The sequence below is a fragment of the Desmodus rotundus genome, chromosome 2, assembly GCF_022682495.2.
Source record: "Desmodus rotundus isolate HL8 chromosome 2, HLdesRot8A.1, whole genome shotgun sequence".
In the NCBI taxonomy this organism is placed as follows: domain Eukaryota; kingdom Metazoa; phylum Chordata; class Mammalia; order Chiroptera; family Phyllostomidae; genus Desmodus; species Desmodus rotundus.
The window spans coordinates 150,350,553-150,368,447 of record NC_071388.1 but is presented as its reverse complement, the minus strand read 5'-3'; the positions used below and the strand labels follow the sequence as shown (position 1 = coordinate 150,368,447).

The window sequence follows — 17,895 nt, the reverse complement described above, 5'->3', positions numbered from 1 at the left end:
TCAACTTAAAATAACTTTGGTTATCTGTATAGTAATTCATAATTTTATTCCAGGTAACTATGATTAGGCTCATATTGTAAGGACAAATATCAATAATATCAACAATATCATCTTGGTTGCTCAGATGGCTCAGTAGAATTAAAGAGTCAAGTCAATCACTGAAGGCTTTGACGACTTTCGGATCATACAACTATATCACTGAAAGCATAGACTTCAGAGGCTGACTTTAGCCTAGCAAAGTAATGCCTAGATAACCGAGGAATCATGATGTTTTGCTCAATTACCTGCAAAATGTCTTCATTTTTTTAAAAATTGATTTTATAAACTTAAACTTAGCTTCAGACCATTTGTTGGGAAAAAGTTATTTCAGACAGAGTGAGCTATAATATAAATATCATAAAATGGAAGAAGTGGGGAAAATCTGTTAATTCGGTATTAAATGGATGAGTCATGGAATGGACAGAGGGCTGTGACATCACAGCTTCAGCTCTATTGCCAGAGCACGCCATTGAGTAGCTTCGCTTCAAGTCTCAAATCCCACTCACCCACTGGAATTAAAAACTGACATTCAAACCTGTGGGTCCCTTGTTACAATTTTATTTCTTGATAGAATTCAATCATAGTGAGTAGTCGTACCAATTTTTGCAGAGTTCTATATCCAGAACAGTAGTCATAGAGCATATGTTCACATCATAAAGCAAATTAAATAGAAATTCTTCTATCTTAACTGAAATCATACATTATACAATATCAAATATTAATAAGACCATTGTACAGTATCTGGTAATGTACAATGTCTCACTTGGTATTATTATACAAGTCATGTACAATATCAAAACTAAGAATCATTGTTCTTTTAGTGTCTAAACATGCTAAATATTTTCTCAGGGGACCAGAGGTAATAAAATAATCCCAGCATATGTTTTTTGCGTAATTAAGATTGTACATGGTAATAATGTGACTGAAGTTAAAGTAGATTTCATTAGACCTTCCTAGGAGAAGCTTTACTCTCCAGTAAGAGTTTTAAATTAGCATTTTGGAAAAGGAAGTTAAAGAAATTGACAACTTAGAGGTAAACTTAGTGTGAGGGCAAGTTTGAAACACCCAAGAACTAATGATACATAAGAAGTGTGGACTTGCCTGCCGCAGACAGCTTCTGCAGGCGCATGGAAGCTAGGGTTCCTTCCCCAAACAACCTGTTGCAGAGCTGCGGCACCCAGCAGTGCACACACCGAGGGAAGGGAGAATGCTTCACCTCTCTGCTATGGATACACAGTTTGCTTTTTAAGTTTTGACCAAGCTTTACAGAAAATCACTTTAAAAATTATTTTTGAACATTTTTGGCTGGAAACCTTGCTAAAATGATTACATGCCTTCATGCTTTCTAAAACACCAGGCAAAGAATATAACTGAATGTATCCTCAGTGACTCAAGATCATCACCATAAAGATCAACGAACACATCAGGATGAATGTTGTTCTAGGTGTTTCCTTTCCTATTCACCGGTGGTCACTGAGGCTATCAGCTCCACTTGGCATTTGCCGATTTTGCTATAAGTTGATGTAAGAATTCCAATTTATAAATCTACTAGATTTTTACAATATTTAAGATTAAATAATCCCTAAATGTAAAACATACCAAAAACACAACGATGCCTTCTTTCAGAGTGCAAAGTGAGAGAATTTTTTTCCTACCAAATTGTGGCAGTTCTTTTAGCAGTGTCTGAGAACCTTTTTAAATCCAGCCTGAATGACCTGGAGTGTGTATTCAAGATTTCTGAGGGACACAAATGTTTGAGAATGGGAGATGAACTCATTAATAAAGCATAATGTCACTATCTCTAAGAAAAGCTCAAAGGATGGTATTAGTAAGACCAATGTCATGCTCAGTAGAAATTTATCATCTTCCTGCATGTCACCTTTATATAATATTAATATTCAAGCCCAAGAATTTGAATTAATAAAAAGATAATTTTCTTACAGTTAAATTGAGAAGAAAATCTTTTCTCGTATTACCGACTTTAAAGTTCAACAAACTCAAAGTTCTTATTCTACACAATCTTTCACCTGAACAATCATCCCAAATTTGTGAGACATTTAAAACACATGTATAGTGAGAAGTGTGACTCATCAAACAACCAAAACGCTAACTATTCCATTAAGTTTCTCCTTCCCAAAGTCATGATACGTGTGACTCATAAGCAAGGGAATAAAAAGGATTTTATTGAGTAGGTTTGGTTTCCAATGTTAATCACATTGAGTGACACATTGAGCTTTATGAGTGACAAAGAAGATGTAATATAACTGAGGAGAAATATTACACATCTTAACCCAAATCTGGTTGCACAAACTAGAATTAATTGCCCTGTTAAACGAGGAAGGCTTATAATACCTCGCCTCCTGCTGGAGATACAGGATACAGCATCTGAGGTTACAAGGACATGGGTTAGCATCTCAAGCCACCACTTTCAGTGAGAAACACTTTAAAGACCATTACTTAGCCTCTTTGAACCCCAGTTTCTGAATTTGAAGTGTGTGTATATATACACACCATATTTTGCCATGTATAATGCTCACCTTTTTGCCCAAATTTTTGAGGGAAAAATAAGGATGTGCATTATATATGGGTATAAAGACTACATACCATGGGTATAATAATCCCATGTATAATGCACACAAAACATAGGCATGCATTATACACAGCAAAATATGGTACAGTCTGTTCAGAAGGTATCCAGTCATGTAACATGAAAAATAAGAGACATTTATTGAAGAAGATACAAGATATAAGAAACATTGTACATAGGACAATGACGCCTCAGTCCCCTTCAAAGTAGGCACCTTGGGACCTCACACAGTTCTCCCAAGTCTCCATCAGCTGTCCCATTGTATTTTCCTGAATCACATCGATGGTCTGAAATCTCTACTCTTTCAAAGGTGATTTTAGTTTTTGGAAAAGCCAGAAGTCACAGGGTGCCAAATCTGTTCTGTATGGGGGTTGAGTCACTTGGGTGATTTGATGTTTCACCAAAAAACTCTTCAAGAGACGTGATGCCTGAGCGGGCACATTGTTGTGATGAAGCTGCCAATCACCAGTTGCCCATAGCTGCAGCCTTCGGAATCATCCAAATAGTTTTTGCAGAAGAATGTTCAAGCTTAACACAGAATTTGATGCAGATTCATTGCTCTACTCGCTCAGTCATTTTGAATGCAATGGCCACACAGTACACATGCTCACTCAGTGCATCTACTGCCCCCACTGACTGGTACAGTGAAGTCATCAATGTTCACACATGTGCATTCCAGTCCACTTTCCTTGGCTGCCAGGTTACACAGATGTTGTACAAACCATTCTCATTATATTAACAGCGGCTGGACTTTTTCCGGACAGACCTTGTCATATCTATAATATATGTACTGTATCTGGCATTGTATCTTGTGCCTGGTTCCTTCCTTTCCCCTTTTCCCTCCCCCTAGTGACAACTATTGAGCTTCTTCTTCCAGTCTGATGACTCCATAGATTGCACAGGCTTTCACTTGAGGCTTCGGAGTCCACAGGTGCTAGACACACCTTCAAAAAGAAGCATTTATTTTTGTTCCAATACTAACATGTAAGTGAGAATCCTTTTTGGATCTTTAACCCTTCTTAACAAACTGATCTTCTGATACATTGGACTTATAACTCTGTCTGCAGCCTTTGCTGGGTGGATCATAGTGACACAGAACACAGAACTAGGCTCTGGAGAGTTACAAAGGAGGGAAAAAATGCTATTCCTACCTTTGCGGAGCTGTAAACAAATGACAGAAGTCAGTCACATGGCAGACACCCATACTCAATGGCACGATGATGTAGATACAAAACTAAGTCTGGGGTAAAAGTGGACGTAATGAAGAGAGTAAAAGGATGGGCAGAGGGCAGGTGGTTTTGGACGCAGATGAGCCAGACATCAGCTGAACTTTGTACTGAATATAGATTTCTTTCATAGTCTTGGGATTACTGCTGATATCATGTTTTTCAGAACATTTTTCTGAAATAAAACCCAAGACTTTTTATATACAGGAGTTCTCTTCATAAAAAGATTTATAATAAAGCTGGAGTGACTAATTAAGGACCCAAGGAGTTTTAAGCCTCTGAAAGTCATCCTGGGAGCAGCATCCCTGAGGAAGCGGTTCCACTTTTTCTCCACAGTAATCTCTATGGTGCTGCCAGACTAAACTTTCCAAAAATCCATGCCTTCCCATTATTCAAAACTCTTAATGCATAAAATTCAAATATCCTAATACAGAATTCAACATGATTTATAATGTCTTCAACTTGTGCTCCTACCTTTTCTTGCAGGTCTCCACTACCCTCCTAACACTCCACCATATTGGGCTGTTTGTTGGCTTCCAAATATGCCATGTACTAAATATGTCAGGATCCAGTTATAACACATACTTTAATTCTTTGTTTCATTTTTATTTCAATACTGACATGTGATGGGGAATCTCTGCAGTTCTTGGAGTAGGTTTCCTGCCCCATTTCCATCCTAATTCATACGCTACCTCATATAACATTTTCCTCAAACTCTGCCTTACTCAAAGTTCCATCCTTGAATTATTCACTGCTTTAATCATAATACCAACTTAGCTACGTTGTCTGCCCTGCCCCTAAAAGCAGGCATCACAGTGCCATTTTCAAAGTTCCAGCACAAAGCATAGGAGCCAATGAACCAATAAAAACTGAATTGGAGTAACAGTTATATCAGTGGACTACAGCTTCCTAAGGGAAACACCCAAAGAGACTTCTAAAAGAAAGTATTACCAGTAACCTGGAGTGTTGCGGTTCTTCAAGGGGACATTAAAAGTAGCCTTTCAAAGTAGGTATTTAGAGAATCATCATATTATCCAAAACACATTCATAAAACTTTCAAGTGGTTGTCATCTCATTTCATTCCATTTGTGTGAATATATGAGACAGATATTTTGGAAAATATGGAGAGCAATCTTACAATTATAATAAAATGGTCAAGTACTCAGGAGCAAATAGGCTAAAGTTAAACAGAAAGAGAGGTAGGTCAATGCAGATAAAAAACTCACAACTATCAACAAGTGAACCTAAAAACAAACAAAAAAACAAACTAAGTAAACAAGTAGAACAGGAACAGAATCACAGAAATAGAGATCACATGGAGGGTTATCAGTGGGGAAGGGGAGTGGGGAGAATGGGGGAAAACATACAGGGAATAAGAAGCATAATTGGTAGGTAAAAATAGACAGGGGGAAGTTAAGAATAGTATAGGAAAAGGAGAAGCCAAAGAACTTATATGTATGACCCATGGACATGAACTAAGGTGGGGGAATGCTGGTGGGATGGGGGGTACAGGGCAGAGGGGAATAAAGGGGAGAAAAAAATGGGCCAACTGTAATAGCATAATCAATAAAATATATTTAAAAGAAAAAAGAAAAAATGGGCCACACTTTTAAGAACGAAGAAAAGTTCTCTAAGATCTAGAGATCACATTGAAATATAAGTTGCTTGCGGCTTGTCAGTGGAAAGTTTCTATCAGGCTACATGTGAATTTAAACTACACTGAGGAGGTATTCAGATTACATCTAGGAAAAAGCTTCCCAATATCAAAAGCTGTGAAACAGTAGCAATTACAAAGTACACTCACAACTCAAGAGAAAAATATTAACCTGAATGTTCTGAATGCAATTAACTCCCCAACAGACAGCCAGATGGCTACAAGAGACTAAGGGTCAACTGACCTACTGTAATAAACAGGGAGAAGACAGATTTTAGGAAATGCTTTTGCCATGGTGGGTAAAGTCTAAGAAGTTTCAATAATGAAAAATCCTACTAATGACATTGGAAGCTCTTACGGGTCACGGTGAGCAATGCTATGTGACCAGTTACTGCTCTATGGGAAAATGAAGACATACATTCCAATACAGCTCTCAAATGTTCTGTTCATGAAGTTCAAACCATACTGATACTCTTGAAATGTCTACTTTACCAAATTTTCTGTACATCAAGAGTGTCTACATTCAAATATTATGTTCAAACAATCCAAATGTTCTATGTTGATTTACTGATTAACTCTACAGGGTAGAAAAGACAAAACACTCGGGTCACAATTTAAAATGTGCAAGAAAATTAGTTAGGATAAATATTTATTTCCACATAACATTTCTGATTGTGAAAAACACAATATCCTAGTCACATTTACACATTACTTTACTTTGCAATAAATTACATTCAAGATACTCACTAATTTTGACCAGGAATCTGAAATTAGGAGGAAATATATAGCACTACATTTTTCCTACATTTTATATGATTTCAAAATATTAGGATTAACATAGGGATATCATTAAGAGTCACACGAAAACAAAATGACTATAAAAATACTCAGAAATACAGAATTTCATCGGATATGCCTGCTTATTCAAATTGGCGATCATGTGAAGGTTTTATTTCACTATGATCATTTCAAACAGAATGGTTATTAACACACTAAAACACTAAGGGGCTGCTTGGGGGACTGCCTGGCATGTACGACTAGTCTAAATCATAAAACAATGGGAATGTTTACGATACAGTATCTGCATTATCAAGTACACAAAGGCAACATATTGGAACGGAAAGTTTCTGTATTTTCCCCTTGGCATTTATAAACACAGACTTTATTAACTGCATATTCTCCTAACTGCATATTTTTTAGGCTTATGTTCCATAAAATAAATGGCTCCTTAAGAGATTGGGAGGGGAATTTCTCAGAAGGTATCAAAATGTTGAACCTAACGAAGGCTTTGTTACAGTTTTATTTCCCTCAGAAGCTTAATCACAAGAGCAGTTGTTTTTTGTTGCTGTTGTTCACTTTTCACACACACTTGTACACAGAATGTATAATTAATAGCTTGAGAAAGTGACAGGGCTTCGAATGATTGTGAAGTTGGACACTGAGGATTATAAGGTTGGTGACCACTGATCATTATTAGGAAACAAGAGTACTATGAGACGTAGTCTTTGTTAACTTCACATTCATCTAAAACAAAAGAAATACTGTATTTTTAGTAATGCTCAAAATTCTTGACTTTTCTTATTCTGGATAAGCTTAGTAAAGATGATTTCATATGAACTGAAATATCTACAGAAGCTTTTCAAACAGAATCTAAAAATTTCATTTAAAAGATTATTTTTTCACAACATGCATTTAATTAAAAAGTGGAAAAGAGCTTTACAGGAAAAAAATGCCAACAAGAGACCCATCAGTCTAACACCGAACGTGATTCAGGAGCAGCGTTAGCAGCTCACGACTTCCTGCAGCAGAGCCCTGCGCCGGAGTGGCGTTCACGTGCAGTGACTCACCGCTGGTGTTCCACAAGCGTGTGTGTGTGTGTGTGTGTGTGTGTGTGTGTGTGTGTGTGTATAACAGGTTTATTTGGAAAATATCTGTTGCCAATAGGAGAGAAATTTAACAGCATATTCCTGATAAAGGTTTTTTGGAAAATCTCACAAAACGTGGTTTTCTAAAGCATTTCTGTAAGAGCCTAATATCTGATTATGTAAGCACAACTTGACTCTTAAGCAAACAGTGAATCTTGACTCTTTGCATTAATGTCTGACTCTTTTAAACAAATTGTGAATAGGTCTCTCTATATTTTTTCAAATTTGAGTTTTAGTTACATACAAATTCTGAAGTATTAAATGTATCATATTAAATCAAGCAAATGCATAAATTCAGTTATTAAAAAATGCTTTCCAACTAAATTTTTGATTTGGGTCTTTTGAAATAAGTCACTAATGCTAAGCTATAAAAAATAAGAAGACTACCTTTCAAAATTCTTCTCAATGAAATTACCAGGTATCTTCAGGTCACTACAGTAAGAAAATACAAACTAGGTAAATATTACTTATCTCTTTAAGAAAGCTATTGCTCTCATAAAACTGATAATGAGAACCCAGTGTTTACAAATGCCTCACACACGCAAGCAATGCAGAGGTTCTTGCATTAGCTACTGTAAATGCTCACAAGGGTGTCTCAGTGCTCAGAAGTTTAAACACAGAAACGAAACAAGTAGTGCACTACTTACAGTATGCAGGTGGGCTTGGGATGAGAGACAGAATTTACAATACATGATCAAAGCAGTTTTATTAATAATTGTGGCACTCTCCTCATATATTTGAAAAAATAAATTGAAGATCAAGTCATAGACAAGTCTCCCTGTCAACACCTTTCTGTGAGTCAGCTTTCTTCTCTTTTCGGCTTTCAGTGCTACAGTGGGGAAAAAAGGAGACGTCTATTACTGCGATCCAGCACGGCTACTGTAAGATCTATTTGCTCAGACACAGAGCCCACCGACCCCAAAGCAGCACAAGGGACCCTGCGCATTGCTTTTTCATGCTGCAAAGCACATATAGATAGATAGCAACAATTAAAATCCTCTGTACTCAGTGAGATAGAGACCAAGAATTGCAGAAAGGGAGGAATTCAAAAACTGGACATTTTTAAAACAGTTCCAAAAGCATGCAAGATTAATACCATGGTTTTCATTTGGGTAAGTGAATCACCGCTGATTAGTGAAAACTCCAGTCATGCCTTGTCTTAAGATAGTACTGACTCTATAAATGACACAACCAAGATGTCACAGAAGCTATTTCTGGGCTCTGCTGCAAGTGGCCCGTCCTTGGTGCATGAACTGGATCCTGGTTCTTGGTGACAACTGTGTCCTGGTCAGTAGGAGAGACACACCTCCGCAGGCCTGGAAGGAGGTGGTCACCCTTCATGCTACCAGACACCTATGCTGCCTCTTCACAGACAAACCCTGTCCAGCAAAGAAGCAATGTCTCACCTCACCCCTTCCAGCATAAACTCTGTCTCAAGTGGCTTCTATTTTATCTATTCTTCACTTAATTTTTATTAATGGGCAAGCTGGTAATTTGACTCTCCCACTTTCATCTTCTTTCTCTTCAGTATCATTTATTTTTCCTACTCTCACATTGACAGTTTTTATGGAAAATTCAAACAATGGGCTCCCATGCACAAAGCTCCCACCAAATGTACGTGCTTCCAGAATGGCAGAGTGCTCACCCCCCACCAGTTCCAGCCCAGGACAGAGCCCTCCGTATCCAAGCTGCTCTGCGTCCCACTCTGCTGCTGACACCCTCCGGGACGCTGAGCTAGGACTACCCAGGCATTGACACTGCTACCCTTGGCCCTTAACGTAAACGTATGAAATAGTTGCTGGTGGGGAAGTCCTGGGCTTTATAACCTGCTCCAAGTCAAAAGTGACAGTTGAACCCTTTTTTCCATGGGGCCTCCTGTGCAGCTTTTATAATGGTCAATAACTTAGACACATTCTGAGAGTGTGTTTTTTAAATTGTTTTTCCTCCAATTCAAGCTAGAAACAGCCCTTCTCAGTTGTCACCACCACCCGGCACCATCAGGTAAGAAGTGTCGGAGCTTCTGCCATCAGTGGCACGCTGCCAGTGCTGAGAGCTGGTGTGAGTGAGTGTCTATGGCGCTCAGGTTTATGCCTGCCACACTTCTCAGCACACACTACTTACAGGTCAGAGCGAAGCAACTTTCCTCCCTTCTCTTCTCTCCTTCCACGAGAAGAGATGACAGTGTGCACATGAGGTGTTGAGAGCCTTAACTCTGTATTTTTAACTTCTCTATCTAAATGACTCACTTTCTTCTACTTTAAGTTTCTTTCCTATGACAAGTGTCTGCTACCCCACTTCCAAATTAACTTTTCCTTGGGCCCTACCTGGCTTGTCTCATCTGCCAAACAGAACCAATGAAAAGGGCCAGTAGGGGGCAGTGAAGGAAGCTGGGGGCTTGGAACAGAAAATTGCATTCAGTTCCCAGAAGCTAAGAATGAGCTGTATGACTTTGGCTGGCCATTTAACTTTGCTGGAACTGTTTCCTTGTCTGGAAATTAGTTTGGACTAGATGACCAAGTTCGCTTGTAGTATGAATGCCAGACTTCTGAGGCTGGTATGCTCAACTTTAATGAACTCTTGTCTTTTGAAAGACAGAATAGCAGATCCTATCTGTGGGAGACTGAGGGGACGGAGACACACTGGCCTCCACACATGCACAGTTCCTGTGCGCGCCATGCCCTGCTATGTAACCTTTTGATAAACGAGCATGTTCCTCATGCACTATTCGTCACCGAGAGTAGACAAGGAGACTCAGAACATCGACTTGATTCACAGACATGCTTCCTCCTGATGTCCCACTTTGTTCGTACTGGATGTTTGGTTACAAAACCACTACCAATTATGATTGGGATTCTTCTTCTTTAAAACCAGTAGTTTGGGTATTAAATTAGATTTCAGCACACTATGAAGCAGAAATTTTACAACCAGTATCTATACTCACAGTATCTATAAAAAATATCAACTTGAATTTTCTTACTATATGGCTATTACTCTGTTCCTTGTTATACTGATTTTCTCATTGCCCATCAGTTCTAAATTTTCATTGTAATAAATATACAACATATTTATTAAATATACATCATATCTATTATGTATTATAATAAACATACATTGCCATATATTGCTATTATATGCCACATATATGGCATGTATTATATATTCAATGCAATATGTATTATATTAAATAGTATTCTGCAAAGACCAAGGGATAAAAGATGGATGAGACAGTGTCCTTGACCTTGAGGAGTTACAATTTAAAATTAAAGAAAGTAATATTTTAAGAGAGAGCAAACCCTGACCCACCACGTCCATGCTGCTAAGCAATCTTGAAACTGTTATTTTTCAATAACACCAAAATAGTTCTTATAAACAACATTAACCAAACAGTTATGACAGGGCCTAGCCAATCAAAGCAAGAAAGAGAATCTAGGATAGAAGAAGGCAGTGGGAATGGGGTACATAGGAGAGCAGGGAGGGTGTCCCATTTATGGGTTCAAAAATGTCAGTCACGGGAATATGTGGAAGATCGGAGACCATCAGATGCTTCTTCCAGTATTATATGGATCCATAGTGCAAACTCTGTCTCTTGGGCTCAAGCAAAAGTTTTTATGTCATGATATTATGTCATGAAGTAAACAGTAAAGTCTAGTAATGCTTTTCTCCAGAAAAACCTAGTCGTTTTTAAAAAATACATATCTAGATTACTTTAGACAGTAGATTAACTCTAGTGAATAAAGTAATATGCTTTAAGCAGGTCTAGTTTTAAAGATCATCCTTTATATTTTGATATAACCACTTGTTTTTTATTCTTTGAACACATGTTCCCACTAGCATGAGATTCAAACTATTGTGGAATGAAAGTTTACTCATTTCTTTAATCTTTAGATGTGATAAAATCTGTAGGTTTCCATGTGAAAAAATATATCTTGGTTAGTGGTAGTCTCTCATCTTCATAACAGTGGAAAATGACAGGAAGAGTGTAGCTTCCAGAAACCCTAAAACCACCCATACTAATAACAGCAATACCTTCCCAAAGCCACTGCTTTCTGTTTGTATCTGTTGGGACACTGAAGTATGATGACCAGGAACCATAAAAATTTTGTGCCTGCTAGACTATACTCATTGGCAAAAACAAGCTTAAAGAGCAGGACACCAGGGTCTGTATCTCTTGAGACCTAAGCTGGCTCCCCACCCCCCCACCCTTAGTCTTCCATCCTTGCATAAGGCCTACATGCCCAACACAGAAGCCTGGATACCTTTTTTAGTGGAGTTTGGAATAGCAGTTACACTTTCTCCATTATTTCATTCACTTATCATTATGAAGAATATTTTACCCAGTTTAAGTGAAAGAAGGATCTAAGAACTAAGGCAAACTCTACCACATCTGTGGGATGTCTAATTTAATCCTAGTTCGACAGTGCTCTTCACACATGGGACAAGCTCCTCTGCAGCTTAGTGAATGGATTGGTGGGAATAGAATAGGTGAGCAACTGCTATGCTTTATAAAATTGACACCCAGGGTTGATGTTTCTTGGGAAGGTACCTGGCAACACTGGGAAAAGCAGGGCAACACTTGGTTTTGCCCTGGTGGCAGAGGCTAGGCTCTGGGGCCACCCTCCCTGCTTCCCTGTGTCCCCCACACCCACCACCTTCTTCTATCCTGGATTCTCTTGTTTGCTCTGATTTCCTAGGCCCTGTCATGGCTGCTTGGTAATGTTTTGGGTTCACATTTTTTTTAAATCATAGAAATGCCATGTTTTTAATATTAAGGGGTCCACAAGCAATATTTCAAAGGGTTTGAGAAGTTACCCTCTCATAACTCTGATTTTCTTCCAAGACTTCTAGCAAAATTGAGTCACTGTGAGAATGACTCTCTCAGACTGCAGCAGGGATCTTCGGGAAAGGAAGATACAGCATGTTTTAGAATAGACTATGACTTCTGCTTGAGCCAAGCGAAAACACACATAAAGATTTTAAACTCCAGTTAAAGGACAGAAAGCATCAACCAAAAGTCTTTGAGAGAGCCTACCGAGTAATTTATGTTAAACCCCTTTGAAGTGTTGGAGGTAGCTGACAGAGGGGGTTGGGGGCAGAGGGAAGAAGGGAGACCGACAGAGACAGAGACAGAATGAATCCCCAGGTTTCTGGGGGTGAACTCTGCACATCTACTGTTTGTCCTGTTTATGCTGTTGGGGTTAGAGATGACACTGAAGCAGCATGCCATTTTGGGGTGACAAAAACCAGCAACAAGAGATACTCTCTAAGCATAATGTAGCCTCTTTTTCCAGCCCATGTTTCCAAATATTTTTCAGGAAGCAGACAAAGCCTGCAGGTTTGGAAGCATGGTGGTGCATAAATGGAAGCGCCCAGCGTTGCAGTCTCTTAATGCAAGGGATAAATTTCCTTTTTCCAATATAGAAATTTCATGTCATTACTAAATACAGTTCTGTGAAGTATGTTGATTTACATAGGATGTGTTTGTATAAATCATGTGGGGAGAAAGCTTACTCAAGTTTCAACCCCTTTTAAAGAGCTGAGTCGTCATAGGAATACCACAAACACTCAGGCTGACACTGGATCTAAGCCCACGACTCTGCATGTCTTTTGCCTCCCCAAAACTCACACAGAGAACAGAGGCTGGCCAGGTTTTAGAGACATCAGTTAACATAAGGAAATACAGTTAAGGAGTAGGTTTGAGGGAGAGTCTTACCTTTGGGGAATCAGCTTCTAGAGTGATTAGGAAGGGGAGCTTATGACAAAAATGTAATATAAAAATTAAGTAGAAAAAGTTAATTTAAGGTCATGAAAATAAAAGGAAATTAATAATTATTCACTGTCCCAAATCCCTCAATCACTCTTTAATAAGAAGAGATATTAGCATAACAGAGATTTTTCTTTAGATCAGCATCTAAGAAGGCTGATGGTTTGAACTCTTTATTTGTAAATTCTGGAAAATTCAGTTGGAAATCCTATGATGACTCTTGATATTTAAGGACACATTCTTCCCCCAGCATGCACTTAAAACTGTCATGCACAGCTACAGGAGTTGTTTGTAATGTTTTCATACAGATAAGTAAGAATGAATAGAATTTTCTGGAGCTGAAAGTTTTGGGGTAAGAAGGAGGTTAGGGAAGATTTTCAAATGGTTGAGTAGGAGACTGGAAAGGTACTAAATATAAAACCACCATTTCATGTGCCAGAGTTTTAAAAAGGACACGAGGGACTGCAAAATGTGGTCAGACATCAACAGGGTCCTTGGGAAGTCAGTGGTAAGGGAATACAATACAATCCTACTGCAAAAGAGTAGGCCAAAATGAATGAAAGGGAGATGAAAAATATAACAAATGTGATAATTATAGTTTTAACCCACTTTTAAAAAGAATTTTCTGAAATACTTTAGATATAAGTTTGATGAAAAGTTATTACACTTTTGCTAATAGATTCATATCATAAAATGACTGGGATCAGTTTAAATTCACATTATTTTAGAATTCAAACCTTTTAGAAGGAAAGCTTGACTCCTTATCTTTTGAGTTATCGGCAGTAATCAGAAGGTTCCTCCACAAGGCAGTCTTTGACATTTCATCAGAAATATTAATCACAGATGGATCATCTCTAGATTGTTTACCCAAAATGAAATAATAAACATTAAATAAGCAATTGAAGTTATCTAGTGATAGGAACTAAATATAGGATAGCCTTATGTAGTATAGAATTTACGATAATTAAAAATTAAGAAATATCAAATAGTTTTCTCAATTATTACAAATTTTATGAAAAATAAAAATCTAAACAAAATATTCTAGTTACATAGAAACTGGTTTTGGCTATAGTTTTCCAAATTCATTTCAAATTGTAGCACTCAGGTTCTGCATGTCCGCTGCTTAGTCTCTTCCCCGAATGTTGGTAGCACAGCAGATCATTCACTCTTCTGCTCACGCTCTGCAGCGATTCCCACTCAGAGTGAAAGCCAAGTAGATGGACAATAAGGCTCTGTTTCCTCCCCCACCCTCCAACTTCGTCACCTGCTCTTACAGCCCTGCTCCTTCTCTTCAGCCAAAATGCAGTGGCCTCCTGACCACTCCTCATGACACTGATGCTCCTTCACATGGTACAACCCTTTCCCTCCTTTGTTCAGATGCCACCTACTCAGGCCTTCGCTGATTCCTCTGTTTAAAATTTCTACTTCCATCCCCTCATAGCAGTCTCATTCCTCTTTTTTGCTTCTTGTTTTTACTGTATATTTCATCATCTGAAATACTATACTATTTTACTTTTTCATTCACTTATTTCTGTCTCTCCCTACCTCTAGTCTTCTTGACTATAAACTTCATGAGGGATTCTTATAAGTACCGCACACTAACCAAGCTCCTCATGAGGGATTCCTAACCATTGGTCCACTGCTGTTCCCCCAGAGCTTGGCACTTCCTACTTACTCAACAAATAATTGTTGCATAAATGAAGGCAATCTGTATATCTGGTATCTCCAAATGGCTAGGGGAGCTTGTAATATCAACACCTGTACTATGTTGGGTGCTTTTTTCACATTTAAAATGGCACCAGTTATAGGTCACATTCATAATGCTCCAAAGTATTTCCAGGGCTACAAACACAACCAAATTGCAGCAGAGATACATCATAAGCCAAGTCAAGGAAAGTTTCACGGAGTAAGAAAATAGCACTCTTCTTACTACACGTAGAAAACATACTCTGCTCTGAAAAAAACTAGGTTCTAAAGAAATCCTAGGCTGACCTCACACGACCCTCATTGGAGTTTCCTCACCAGAAAGCAGCAAATCCAACTTTTAAGAGAAACATGAAGGATCTGGAGCAAAACCCTTCTGTTGTCCAGTCTGGACAAGCGTTCTTTAATTCCTCTAAAACACTTGGCCTTTGGTAACTCAAAGCATAAGATCAAGTAATTCCCCACAAAACATTTGGTGGAACCTAGTTTTTTTATGACATTACGTGACAGACTTATGAACAAGCAAGTATGGAAAATGCTTGATTAAACAGTTGAACTTTTTTTTTAATGCAGTACTACTAAATGTTACATAAACATTTCCTAAAATGACTGGTAAAACAGAATCCTTTCACTTAGAAAATAAATTACTTCTTTGGAAGTGCCTTTTAGAGACAACGTCCCAGAGTTTAAACATTTAGCTGTAGTCAATTTAATGAATACCTAGAGCATTTATCCCAAAATTGAATCTCGACTTGTCTTCAGGTACCGTTTTCAGAGGATATGAAAAAGAGTTTTACATGCACTAAAATATGAGAAGATAAGACTTGAAATAATAACTCCCTGCCTCCCTTCATTTTAAGCTACTTGGTCAGTCACGTAGCTGTTAGTGACAGATCCTAGTACTGGGACAGACTAATCTAATTTCTAGTTTCAGTTCTTTCTACTCTAGTACAACCTCAGTAAAGCTCTAGAGGAATCCTTATAGTACAAAAATTTTAAGTAGAGTATATAACAAACGTTCTAATTCTCAAATTGCATGTTTTTACCTGTAATGCCCTTCCAATGGCAGCTGGACCGCGCCCTCATCTTCCATAGCTAGCATGCTTTGTTCTTCCTGGAAAGATGAATGTGAAATATATAAAGTGAACCTGATGAGTCTTCCTTTTACGTTGAGAAAAAACACAGATTAATGTTTCACTGTCTCATTAACCCCAGGACCTTCCACTTTGTTTGCATTTATTAATGCTAGCACAGGTCCCTTCAACAAAGAAAGCATCAGTTACCAAGAACATAAGTAATTAATGAGAGTCTCCTATCACAAAGTAATTTAAATGCTAACAAAAATCTCCTTCATGTCACTTGATGTAAAACATGGTTAATTTCCGAGCAGATTTTTTAAAAAGCTCAATCTAATTTTATAAGGACAGAAGTATGAGTAATGTAATTGTTTTCATTGTTATAAAAGTTGAAATTATATTCCCAGAATGCTCTATTAGAAGGGAATGAGGGATGTATTTAGAGCAGTGATCCTCAAACATTCGTTTATGTTAGAATCAAGAGCTTGTTAAAAATACACATTGCTGCCCTGACTGGTGTGGCTTGGTTGGTTGGGTGTTGTCCTGCAAAGCAAAAGGTCACCTGTTCAATTCCAGTCAGGGCACATGCCTGGGTTGCGAGTTTGGTTCCTGGTCGGGATGCATAGTGGCAGCAGCCCTGCTTGATCTCTCTCTCTCTCACATCAATGTTTCTCTCCCTCTCTTTACCCCTCCCTTTCCCTCTCCCTAAAAATACATAAATAAAATCTTTTAAAAAATACAGATTGCCCGGGTCCCACCTCCAGAGTCTCTGATTCAGTAGGTCTAAAGTCGGGCCCAAGAACTGACATTTCTAGTAAGTTTCCAGGTGACACCGATTATGCTGGTCTGAGAACCACTACTCTAGAGACTTCAGAGACTTGCAAAGAGACAGCAGAAGGGGCCTCCTTCTATGGACCAAAACTCAAATGTGTTTTCCCCTTAGGAATGTATCACAGGCTCTTGTTTTATGCTTTAGATTTCTTTTTCCAATGACAATATCTCACCCTTCCCAAAGAGTGTTAATACTTCATATATATATATATATATATATGTCTCCATAACTATATATATATGGAGACATATATATATATGAAAAAAACTATATATGAAGATATATCTTTGGGATAAAGATAATCTTATATTACCATGCTGAAATGTCCTGGTTTAGTTTTCAATAGTGTTATCATCAACTTTTTTCCATATACACACAAAAAAAAGAAATTTAATTATCTGTAGATTATAGCTCCGGTTTAATGCATTTATTTTCAAAGTTTCAATTAGTAATGTTCAAATTCAGAGAACTATTTGGGACCATTTAAAAATGTTAGAATTACTGGTTCAAACTCCAGAAATGGAATTTTAAGTTGTATAAAGACGAGTTAGGTAATTCCCTGACCAAATGGGAACTGAAAAGAGAAAATAAGAATAACCAGGAGGCTGAGTGCCTTCCCTCTTTGAGTAGCTTAGCAGTAGCTTGGCTGATTCAAATCATCTTCCAGAGAGATACGACCTTTGGCTGACGTCATTATTCTTGGCACGAAAGGCTGTTCCTAGCACCCTCGGAATACAGACCTTGGCCCTCAACTTGCATGTTGCCTAATCTGAAGAGCCCTAGTCATATTTCTTGTTAGTTAAGAAACAGTGTTCACTAGAGCCTCTTCAACTAACCTATGCCTACATAACATTATGTAGAGGCAGGTCTCATTTTCACTCTTGGACTGCTTGCCTACACACCCAACCAGCTAACTAAGGTAGGCTCCCATCTGCTGGCACCTTGGCCATGCTGCATGCAGAATACCTATGCCCAGCCAATGTTGTGGAACTATGGAGAAGCCAGAGGAGTGCATGAGTTCCGATGCTTCTCTGTAAATAAGCGCACCCCTCCAAATCCTGTATTACATTTATACCCTGTGGTACCATTGG

General features: G+C 38.2%; 1 protein-coding gene across 8 annotated transcripts in view; it reads right to left on the bottom strand.

Moving 5' to 3' along the window:
* Window positions 1-6,125: 6,125 nt before the first annotated feature.
* The window catches only part of SLC4A10 (solute carrier family 4 member 10), a 271,426-nt gene continuing 259,656 nt past the window's right edge, over window positions 6,126-17,895 (bottom strand). For 5 of the 8 annotated variants that reach the window (XM_024579742.3, XM_024579748.3, XM_053918727.1 and 2 more), the window contains 3 exons: window positions 15,943-16,010; window positions 13,930-14,046; window positions 6,126-8,260 (listed from right to left, as the gene is read on the bottom strand). In XM_024579742.3, the coding sequence (XP_024435510.2) occupies window positions 8,194-8,260; window positions 13,930-14,046; window positions 15,943-16,010 (252 nt within the window). In that variant the 3' untranslated portion in view covers window positions 6,126-8,193. Of the gene's footprint in view, window positions 8,261-13,141; window positions 13,181-13,929; window positions 14,047-15,942; window positions 16,011-17,895 lie in introns of all 8 variants that reach the window. The other 3 variants (XM_024579743.3, XM_071220660.1, XM_071220661.1) reach the window with 1 other exon arrangement.